This window comes from Nothobranchius furzeri, chromosome 14, assembly GCF_043380555.1.
Source record: "Nothobranchius furzeri strain GRZ-AD chromosome 14, NfurGRZ-RIMD1, whole genome shotgun sequence".
NCBI classification, from domain to species: Eukaryota; Metazoa; Chordata; class Actinopteri; order Cyprinodontiformes; family Nothobranchiidae; genus Nothobranchius; species Nothobranchius furzeri.
Window position 1 is genome coordinate 35,406,905 of NC_091754.1, and position 11,768 is coordinate 35,418,672.

Sequence of the window (11,768 nt, forward strand, 5' to 3'; positions counted from 1 at the left end):
CAGTGGCGATCTCCTCAGGAAGGAATCACAGTTCTGGTCGTGTGAGGAGGACGCTGACCTTTGTGGTAAATGACGAGCACCAGTTCATTTAATGGCCGTCTCACTGGGAACACAAGTGCTGCTCACAATAACCTGATGAAAAGGAGGCTCCTTAAGCTGCTCTTCTATCGTGTCCTTTTAGGAATGAGGATGAATGAACACTAATATCTCTGAGTCGTTACCAACCAGAGCCTGGAGGCGGGGTCTGTCTTGAGAGAGTGCTTTTGACTTCAGCTGCAGGAGAACTAGAGAGGTCCTTCACAGAGAAACCATTTTTTAATGAGTCACTCTAGTGTTTCATTCAGGCTGAACATGAGAATAGTCTCCTACACCTGTCTTCTGCATTAGCTTCTGAAAGGATAAAATAGACGGTGAAACTCTAGGATTAGAAAAGGCAGATCTACGTCGCACTGTCACAGAACATTCATGGACTCACCCATCTTGGCTTACGACGGGGAAGGCTGTTGTTGGTTTAGCTTCCAGGAAACAGCTTCAACTAGCAGATACACGTCTCTGCTAGCAGAAGCTAACCGTTAGCATTAGCAACACCACCACACAGCAGAACTCCTCCAGACTTGTGTTATTAGTGGATAAAACATCAGTGTAGCAGAGCAGACAGTCAGAGGTAGAGTCACATTGGTAGTAGCCAATCAGAGGAGAGATGTCCAAATATCAGGAAATAAGACTCCAAATCCTGTCGTGCTGAAGCTCCCCTAAAATTTGAAAATTAAAATTCTTTTACTGAGTTTTTTTTTATTTTTAAGAATTGTGGACCAGCTCTATACCCTTGCAAGGGTGATGGAGGGGGCACGGGAGTTTGCCCAACCAATCCACATGTGTTTTGTGGATTTAGAGAAGGCTTATGACCGTGTCCCCAGGGGCACCCTGTGGGGGACGCTCCAGGAGTATGGGGTGGGTGGCTTTCTGTTAAGGGCCATTCAGTCCCTTTACCAGAGGAGCACGAGTTTGGTCCGCATAGCCGGTAGTAAGTCGGACCTGTTCCTGGTTTGGGTTGGACTCTGCCAGGGCTGCCCTTTGTCACCTGTTCTGTTCATTACCTTTATGGACAGAATTTCTAGGCGCAGCCGTGGTGTGGAGTGTGTCGAGTTTGGTGGCAGGAGAATCTCGTCTCTGCTTTTTGCGGATGATGTGGTCCTCCTAGCTTCATCCAGTTCTGACCTTCAGCTCTTGCTGGGTAGGTTCGCGGCCGAATGTGAAGCGGCTGGGATGAGGATCAGCACCTCCAAATCTGAGACCATGGTTCTCGACCGGAAAAGGGTGGCTTGCCAACTCCGGTTCGGGAGAGAGGTCCTACCTCAAGTGGAGGAGTTTAAGTATCTCGGAGTCTTGTTCACGAGTGAGGGTAGGAGGGATCGGGAGATCGACAGGCGGATTGGTTCGGCATCTGCAGTGATGCGGACGCTGAGCCGATCTGTCGTGGTGAAGAGGGAGCTGAGCCAGAAAGCCAGGCTCTCGATTTACCGGTCGATCTACGTCCCAATCCTCACCTATGGTCATGAGCTTTGGGTAATGACCGAAAGAACGAGATTGTGGATACAAGCGGCCAAAATGAGTTTCCTCCGTAGGGTGGCCGGGCTCAGCCTTAGAGATAGGGTGAGGAGCTCGGACATTCGGAGGATCTCGGAGTAGAACCGCTGCTCCTCCGGATCGAAAGGAGTCAGTTGAGGTGGTTTGGGCATCTGGTCAGGATGCCTCCTGGACGCCTCCCTGGGGAGGTGTTTCGGGCATGTCCTGCCGGCAGGAGGCCCCCGGGTCGACCCAGGACACGTTGGAGAGGTTAAATCTCCAATCTGGTCCGGGAACGCCTTGGGGTCCTGCCGGAGGATCTGGTAGAGGTGGCCGGGGAGAGGACGGTCTGGAGCTCCCTAGTTGGGATGCTGCCCCCGCGACCCGGACCCGGATAAGCGGAGGAAGACGACAACGACAAGTTTTTTTAAGGACACATGTAAAATATAAAAAGTGTGCAGTATGTGGTTTAAATGTTATATTTTAACAACAATAATGCAGCAAACCTCCTCCTCAAAATGGTTTCATCCTGCTCACCTTTCCCAGAGTCGGGTTGTGAGTGTCTGTGTGCCTCCTTCCTGAGTGGCTGCTGTAGCTAAGGGAGGCCAGATCACACACTCTTCCAAACACTGTCCTGCATTTTTAACAGTTTTCTGTTTCGTGTTTAAATCTTACAAAAACTGCTTGTGAGGAGAAAGCAGTCAGTCAAACTAGGAGGTGGGGCTCTACGCAGGTCTGGAGCGCACGCGGCTCCCGAACCAGCAGAAAGAAAAATAGGAAAAACACAGCGAGCTTGGTGGAGACGAGACTGAAGACATTTATTCGTGAGTTAAAGCTTTTCAGGGTGACTCTGACCCTCTGTGTGGTCTTTTCTCCACTCTCACGGCAAAATAAAATGTTGTTCCAAAGCAGTAATCAGACGGGTTCCCGCTAAAGAAGGTTCTAATCTGGACAAGGTGCTGGGGTTGATCTTTCAGATACATGCTAATCAAACCCGTTTAAGGCACATTAAAGTTTTAGTAATGTAACTGAATACTTCATTACTTATTATTCTTTGAATTGTGAGAAAAAATGTCAAAACTTTATTCAGAGATGATTATTCTCTTTCTTTCTCCCTAAATATCTACTAAATGACATTTGTTCTAATTTTTGAAAAAGCATCATTTTGTTTCCATTTTGGTTCCAAACCCAGCCGCAGTTCATGGCCGTGTCCAAACCTCAGACTGGTGGAGCTACGTCGGTTTCTTTTGTGGTTGAAGAAAGAAACAGAAGCTGATCTTCCTCTGCTGTCTGTGTGCCAACAGTGATGTGCATGGATGCCAAGATCAACTTTGACCCTAACGCAGCGTATCGCCAGAAGAGGGTGTTTGATATGCGGGACTGGAGCCAGGAGGACCCGCGGGACCGGCAGGCCGCCACAGCGGACCTCAACTACATCGGCCTGGACGGAACCATCGGCTGTCTGGGTCGGTGTTCCCCACCAGCTCTGTTACCTCTGGTGTTTTATTTAGTACGCCACCTGCTTCAGTTACTTGCAGCCTTATCACACAGGAGGGTCAATTATAGTTCTGCGTTTGAAATCAGAAAAGGATGTTTTTTAGTTCTTGTTTAGTTAAGAGTCTCGTTTACAGCAACTGGAGCTGAACCGGCCTCATGTTAAAGGTCAAGGTCACTTTTATTTACTCAGCAGGTTTAAAACCGCTGCTGCAGAACAAAGGTGGGAGACGGATGAAAGCACAGTGACTAAAGTTAGATACAAGAACAACATGTTTGCTACCCCCCACCGTAGAATTCCTCTCTGCACCGCTGGGTGCCGTTCCACGTGGACAGCAGGTCCCTGTGGGGGTTCTGTAATGGAACCCTGTTTTCCTCTCTAGTAAACGGAGCGGGTCTGGCCATGGCCACCATGGACATCATCAAGCTCCATGGCGGCACACCAGCTAACTTCTTGGATGTAGGGGGCGGAGCCACAGCTCACCAGGTGACAGAGGCCTTTAAGCTCATCACCTCGGACAGAAAGGTAAGAAACACCTGCTGCCTCTGCAGCTCATCGTTAAACAGGAACATCGTTATTTTCTCTACAGGACGATTTTGATTATTGTCACGATGTAGTTCCATCTCAACGTCTTAGTCAGGTTTACGGGGAACTTTCTGTTCATTAGCGTTCTTCTAAAATGTGTCTGACTGGCTAACAGAACGGTCGAAACTCCTCTAAGACATTTGAACGCTGCAGGTAAACCGCTTTAACCTGAACCACTTCTGGTCATTTAACCGTAAAAGGAAGGAAAACGTTCCTTTTATAAATAAAAGTGCTTCACATCTGAACCTAAAAGTCCCACCATATTACATATTTATCACGTGGGTGCATTAGTAAAACGGTTATTACGTGCATGACATCACCGACTCCCGCCCCTGTGCAGCGCTCAGCTGTAGCACAGACTTTGGCAGCAACGCTTCATCTACACACGTGCTTCTCTTGGGTTTTCTCAGGTTCAGGCCATTCTGGTCAACATCTTTGGAGGCATCATGAGGTGTGACGTCATCGCTCAGGGCATCATCATGGCTGTGAGAGACCTGGACCTCAAGATCCCCATTGTAGTACGGTTACAAGGTACGGTTCATTCAGAAAACACACCCACCACAGAAACGGCTGACTAGTGACTCACAGAGACGTCACTCATGCAGCCTGTATCACTATAATCAGAGCCTGACAGGTGTGTTGGTGGTGTGTAGAGGAAGAGCAGGGAGCTGAGCCTGGAGGCAAAGCTTTTGATTTGCTAATCCCCTTCTAATCCTCATCTATTATCCTGAGATCTGGGTTGTCACGAAGCAGGAAACGGCAGAGAAGAGACTAGATTCAGTCTCCTCTCCATATATGATCCGACCTGCGGGTGGAGGGACCTGCTGACTCTAACTTTCTGAGCACATGCAGCAGGTAGGAAGGATTACAAACCTCACCAGGCGTGACCTCAGCTTCCCTGGGCAACAGTTGGAAAAATCATCTTATCTTTCTGCCTCAGTGTCTCACGTCTGGTGAAACGTTTTCTCGTTTCCAGTCCGTCACTTCCTGGTTTTGGTTCTGGCTCGTTGGGTTGAACTGCACTGGGACTAGGATGCTCACGCGGGTCAGGTGGCTGAGCGAATAGCGAGACATACATGGTGGTTTCTAAGGTATTTTGGCCGCCACAGGCCACCATACCTGTTACCTGGTCAAGCGGGGAGAACTGGTGCTTCTCCACACAAACAGGAAGAACAAAGGTGAGAGACGTGGTGAAAAGCTCACTGGAACACCTGGAAAAAGAAAGGAGAACCGTGAAGCTGATTGTAAAGTTTAGGGTAGAATCGTGACCCAGCTGTGGGGGCACAGTGTCTGCTCACACAAGAGAGAGGGTTGGAGGACGCTCCTCCAAACACGCGTTATTATTTTCATAATTTCATCATTGTTTCTCCTGGAAACGCTCGAGTGCTGTGATGTCGGGAGATCCCGTCTGCGGGAGGGGGCGGGGCTGACGGCAGCTGCAACGTGATCGTCTGTCTCTTTTATTTAGGGACTCGGAGAAGTTAACAGGAGAAATAGAAGATAGAAGTTTTTGTTCCACGTTATTCTTTTGTTTCATGATGATAAACTGATGTTAAATTCAGCTTAAAGACAATCTGGGAGGGTGGCATAAATATCTGACTCTAAAGCTGCTCACAGACATTAAACACTAATATATGGACCCATGGATTTAAAACTTTAATTAAAGGAAATAATTGGACGTGTCTTTGTAGGTTTTTAGTATATTTTTCAGATTTAGTGAGTTTTTGCAACGCATGATTTTCTCAGCCTGAGGTGTGACTGTTGAATGAGGAAACAGTCTTTTTTACTTTGTTAAATCTTCTTAAATGTTTAAAATGTTTTGTTTAAGGACTGTTGTTAATGGAGAGCTTTTGGGGGGCGGCAGGTTGTGTCAGACACACGCAAATCATCTGACATCTTCTATTTATCGATGAAAACAAATCCATATGAAATAATCGTGATGCATTGGGATATTGAATTGAATTGAATCGTTGACCCAATAATCGTAATCGAATCTGGAAACAAGTGAAAATTCACACCTGCAGTTATTGCCCTCTGAAATTGTACGTGCTTGCTGTCGGGTCCTAACCAGATCTGAGGGATCCCCGTGTTCCTGAAGGCAGCACGTTCCGCTCCTTTTTTCTGCTTTAGATTTAAAACATGTCGGCTTTTGCCGAGGCTTGTGCTGAATTTCTACCATTTCTCTCCATATTTCAAGTATATTGAAGCTGAAACCAGCTCTCTGGTCATGAATGTCTTCAGACATCTTTGATGCTCCTGCTCCAAAGTCTCGCTCAACTTTACACATCAGTCTGAAAACCTCCGCAGCATCACTCGTCACAGCGACATCCCATCACCACTTTGTTTTCGGGAGCTTCAGTTGCTGTCTGGGTCTTTTCTCTTCAACACACAAGGTCTCCAGGGCTCCTGGAACCCTAGAAAGACTTCTTTAAAGATCTTGTTATAGGAGAGCATTTAAGAAGGGTGAGAACAGAGAAACGTGTCCCCAGTTTCCTGACATCTAAAACACAAAAGCAGCCACAGGTGGGATGGATCAGCTTTATGGTGGGAAACGTGGAAGTGTCGGAACTCTCTGAAAGCTTCATTGATCTAAAAAACACGTTTTTATTTTCAGGAACAAGAGTGGACGACGCCAAAGCTCTGATCGCTGCCAGCCCACTAAAAATCCTGGCTTGTGATGACCTCGACGAGGCAGCTAAAATGGTACACACACACCTTGATGAATTTTACTGGTGTTTTTGTAAGGATGTGTGGTGTTGTATTTAATGCTGTGAGTCTTTGCTGCCAGGATTAAAGCCTCATAGTTCTTGCTTAAAACACACTGGTGCTCCACCAAAGATGCAGGAAGCAAATTAGCCCCTCTGTCTTTTATTTATTGATTTCCCCTCTTTAACTCTGTTAAAGTGATACTTTCTATCTTTTTCATATTTTTAAATTATTTTCTTGAGTCAGTTTGTGCTAAAATGACCCTTTACAGGGTTAATGAAAGGCCACCCTGCCCCTATCGTTCATGTAGCCAGAAGACTGCATTTGCAACTAGAGTGGTGGTTCAGTGGTTGAGCTGACATACCAGGCGCTGCAGTCTGGTTCCAGCACGTTTCCTGCATTTTTTAGATTGTGAACACAGCTCATTTGTTTATTTTTGTGATGAACTGCTCCTTTAGACACTAATGAAAGCTGGGGAGCTGTTTCAGCTGTTAGATTAAGGTGTTAAAAAAAAGGTGAATGCACAGCGTGGGTCGGACACTGGAGGGGGGGGGGGGGGGGTTGCTCTACTAGCAAGCCAGAGCTGCCTAGTCTCTCTTTAACCACGGAACTTGACAGGTTCTGGAAGTGTGTGGTGTCAGAAATAGAACCAAAATGTATCTTTATCAGAAAGATGTGAAGACTTGTTTTTAGGACCCATCTGGAACACGCCGTGGCCCCAGAGGCCGCCGTAATTCAATTCAATTTTATTTATATAGCGCCAAATCACGACAAGAGTCATCTCAAGGCACTTCACATAATAAACATTCCAATTCAGGTCAGTTCATTAAGCCAATCAGAAATAATGTTTCCTATATAAGGAACCCAGCAAATTGCTGTAAAGTCACTGACTAGTGTCAGTGAATTTACAACAATCCTCATACTAAGTAAGCATATAGCGACAGTGGAGAGGATTTCATTCACAGTTCACTGACTACACCAGGGGTTAGGCAACCCTTGTCCTAGAGAGCCGTAGTCCTGCATATTTTCCAGCCATGCGTGAACTGTGAGCTTCTAATTGGCTGAACACACCTGATCCAGGTAATCAACAGCAGTAAAAACAAAGATAGTTGGAAAACAAGCAGGTCTGCAGCTCCCTAGGACCAGGGTTGCCTACCCCTGGACTACACAATACAACCCCCCCCCCCACCCCCCCCCCCCCACCCCCCCACCTCCCAAAACAAGCAAACAAATGGGGGGTGGACAAGTCAGGGAGTGCGGGTATGGACCCCATTTCCGCATCCTGTGGCAACCTGCCACCAATTTTATTTGCACCTTAAACACTTCCATTGACGATATTCCACACAAACACACGCTTAGGGTCTTGGGAGTGAGCACATTCAAAGGCACTTGGCAGGGGAATTTCTCAGCCTCATCCCGAGTGCCGGTGCCCACTTCAAATTTTAAACTGCACATATGGGCCATTCCCATCTGTACCGGGTCAGCCCGGGCCGGGTAGCCCCAGTCGGCCCCAGCCTGGCCCGGTTGATTCCACACATCCTTGTCTTAAGCCCATGTGGGCTGATTCTACCCACCAATCAGAGGCTTGCTCTAATGGAAGGTGTGGATTTGCTGTCAGCAGTGGGTGTGTTGGCCCTGGTCGGCCTGAAGCAGACCCCCTCGAGAAGAGGGCTGAGAATGAGCCTTGGTTGGCCCGGAAAAATACCAGGCCACCCAGATATGTAAACAACCTAAACTACCCGGCCCGGGCCGACCCGGTACAGATGGGAATGGCCCATTAGACACCGAGGGCTGTGGGTGCAAGTGGGGTGGTGTGGTGGCATCAGCTGGCATAGGCCAGACAATGCCCGCACTGCCCCCTCACCACAGCCATGGAATACACCTCATCAACACACCACACTATATTGGAGCAGGCGGAGGGAGACAAGGGGTCTTAGCACACCTCTGTTGTTGCTTGGCTTCCTGGGGCTGGAGGCTAAGAGGGAGATCTGGCCATCTGGTTGGGGTCTGGGGTGGTGGGTTGCTGTGCTCAGCGTTGGACAGGGGGGCCTGCTCATCAGCACCCCAGCAGAAAAGGTCAAACTCTGGTAACCGGTAATGGTTGTACCCCATGTGCAGCAGTACCGGGACCAGAGTGAATAGGGTGTGTATGGGGATTATGAGTGGGTGTCCGGCATGCATTTTTGTAAGTCTTTGGTTGTATGTGCATGTGTGAGCATGAGGGAGTGTGTGACTGTGTTTGTGTATGACTGTATATGTCAGGTGGGGCCTTTGACTCCTCTCTTCTCCTGGGACTTCTTTTGGTAATATAGATCTTCATCTCCCCTCCCCCTGCCACACCTGGTGTGGGGTGTGGTGCCTTGGTCTGCCTGAGTGTTCGTGGCTCCCGGGTCAGGGGGTTTAAGATTTTTGGCGTCTGCCTGATCAATCCCGGTGGCTGTCTGGTGGGGTCTGTGTCCCTGGGCTCTGCTGGGTCCCCGGCGGGGGTGGTCGCCCCTGGGTCCCAGGTCGCTGGGTCCCGGGCTCGGCCGGCTAGGGGGTGGGAGGCTGCGGGCGGGCCTTCGGGCTTGCCGCTGATATCTCCCGGGACTCTGCAAACAAGATGCCCAAGCAAACAAATGGAGATGAGATGGAAAAAATATCTGTTGTTAATATCGGCCCAGTTTTATTTGTCAAACCAATAGCGATGTGTTAAAAAATGACTAACATCGGCCGATATTGAAGCCGATCTATTGCCCATCCCTACTCATAACTTTTACTAATTAATATGGCTACTTGAGTAACTTACCAAGTGTTGATTTGCTCCAGTAAGATGTTTGAGCTGAAGGGGGCTGTAGTAGCTGGGAGCGAGCTCGTGTTTTACCGCTCAGGCGATGCGGAGCCGCCGGGGAAGCGCAGATCAACTCTGGACTGGATGAGAATGTTTGACATAACACCGGAGCACAAAGGTGTGGGTTTCGACAATAGAAGGAGGGGAGAGAAACACAGAGGGAACGGACTGATGGTAGTTTTTTAGCAAAACTGTGTGTATTAAAACACCCACACCCCCCACATTTTTCTCCATGATTGTGTGTGTTCGCTGTTAAAGACGAGCGTTCGGCTGCCACCTGTGCTGCTCGTGGCGTCTCTAAAGGTAGTCGTGTTTTGTGTTTACAGGTTGTAAAGCTTTCTGAAATTGTGTCTTTGGCTAAAGAGGCTCAAGTGGACATCACCTTCCAGCTGCCGATCTAAAAAAGCTGCTACCTCCTCCGTCTCCCAGAAGCCCCTCAGCGTCCCATGACTCCACTCCTCTCACCGACAGGACTGACCTCGCAGAGACACTCCTACATTCTTCTGGCTTTGTGGCACGGTGGCATGGTTCTGGAGAGTTTTCATTAATGAACAACCTGCTTATTTTTCTGATTGTGTTTGCTGTCTCAACCCCACTTTAAAGTCAGTCCTGCAGTGGTGTTGCATGTCAGTTTATATGCTCAAACCCACAACCTTAAACTCCACTCGCTTCGTCTCTGAGAGGCTGACTTGCAGCCTGCTCATGTCGTCTTTCACACACACACACACACACACACACACACACACACACACACACACACACACACACACACACACACACACACACACACACACACACACACACACGCACACGCGCACACTTCATTTATGTGTTGTAAGATGATTCTGTAGTTGGTAACAAGCAAACGTCCTGCCAGTGATTGGTTGGAGGTCGAACAGCAGTTTCCTCCTGGCAGCCCCAGGGTGGTTTCTGTCTCTGCTCCAGGTGGGACTGTTCATCCATCATTTATCTCATCCCAGCCTGGAAGAGGTGTGAGAGGCTGCAGGCTCACTGTGGAGGTCTTAGATGCTACCGGCTCTGCTGGGTTGGTCTGACTCAACAGTTTACCTTCAGCTTTAAGCAGGTCAGAGTGTGGAGCATTTGCTGTGGCGGCCGTAGACGCCGACAGTTCTGCTGAGACGTTTGTGGACCTCAGCTTCAGCCACCATGAGTACTGAAACATCCAAGTACGTGTTTGAACTTTTGAATGAAGTCAGCTGTTCCATTAGCAGTGACGAACTTTAACCCGTCAGTTCAGGACAACCAAGTACATAAAACATCCTGTTCTAATACACGTCACTAACAGTTTTTACGGCCTGAAGGTTTAAAACTCAATCCAACAGTAACAGAAAACGGATCCCAAAAACTGGTTTAGTGTGTTTTATGGTGACGTAAGTATTCAGTTACGTCTCAATGTCATCCTAATTTTGTGGAGCCTTAAATGAACCTGATAAAATGTCTTTTACAGGCTTTAAAAATCCTTTATGTAAGTTTTACAAGTAAACCCACCCACATCCAGACAGCAACAACAGATATCAGCTCACACTGATGCTGGACCGGGACAAATCACCCTGTCAGGAGTTTTTAATCCACTGAGAGTGGATCGGAACAACATTTGCCTGGGATGATGCAGCAAATGGAGCGTTTACTGCTGGATGAATGAATCTGCTCATGCTCCCTCTGCCGTCGTGCCACTGAGCTGCAGCCACTTTATTTTAGTTTTCCTGGTTTGTAGGGTCAGAACCCCCCCCCCCCCCCCCCCCCAAAACACCACCACCATTTCCAACACAAGCAGACGATGTGAGATTTACGTCGTTTATTTTATCTTGTAAATAAACAACAATGTTCTTGCTCTGTAACATATTTATGATCCTCGGAAAGGTTCAACATCTAAGTCTTGAATAAATGCAGAGAACATCGACTTTTCTGTTTGCTGTTTTTTGTCTCAAACACGTTTATGGAGCAGGGAGAACTCCACCTGTCAAAAGTGAGGCCAAGGCGAGGCAGAGGATAGCAGAGTCGCTCAATCACGGTTTTCTGGCTAAGTTAGCTTCGGTAGCTCCGTTAGCTTAAAGCTACATCAGCTCAGAGTTTTATTGATGTCAATCATGTGTCCCCACCCTAACAACCCCGCTCTCTCAGCTCCATTTTTTAATTTTCCAGGAGTGACGAGATGGTGTGACAGCCTAGATGGTGGTGGCCTGAACTGCCCACTGGGCTCTTATTCAGCTCTTCAGAAACCTACAGGTGATTTGGAGGATTTGTCCTTAATTTATATACAGTCAACGAGCAGAACGCTAGAATGTTCCAGTAAAAATCAGTCAAGACGTTTGCTCTCAGTTCTTTATGCCGACGTTTCCCACTCCATGGTCACCTCTCATCACACTTAGGCAGGAAACCAGGGAAAGGCCTCACACCCGATTAAAGGATGGCCCCCTCTATGAGGGCATCACAGCTCAGCAGAACAGCTTCTTCTGGGGAGAAAAACACTTAGAGAAAAAATAAAGTTAACAGCTGAAATAGCAGGAAATAATACAGTTAAAGAGCAGATTGTAGAAGAAAGTAGTAGAGTGTGGAAAGTGATCG

General features: G+C 48.0%; 1 protein-coding gene across 1 annotated transcript in view; it reads left to right on the forward strand.

Moving 5' to 3' along the window:
• Positions 1–9,613, forward strand: part of sucla2 (succinate-CoA ligase ADP-forming subunit beta) — a 23,985-nt gene extending 14,372 nt beyond the window's left edge. The window contains exons 7-11 of the mRNA XM_015965796.3: positions 2,871–3,032; positions 3,444–3,586; positions 4,057–4,177; positions 6,261–6,349; positions 9,509–9,613. Coding sequence (XP_015821282.2) covers positions 2,871–3,032; positions 3,444–3,586; positions 4,057–4,177; positions 6,261–6,349; positions 9,509–9,583 — 590 coding nt within the window. The 3' untranslated portion in view covers positions 9,584–9,613. The remainder of the gene's footprint in view (positions 1–2,870; positions 3,033–3,443; positions 3,587–4,056; positions 4,178–6,260; positions 6,350–9,508) is intronic.
• The last annotated feature ends 2,155 nt before the right edge of the window (positions 9,614–11,768 follow it).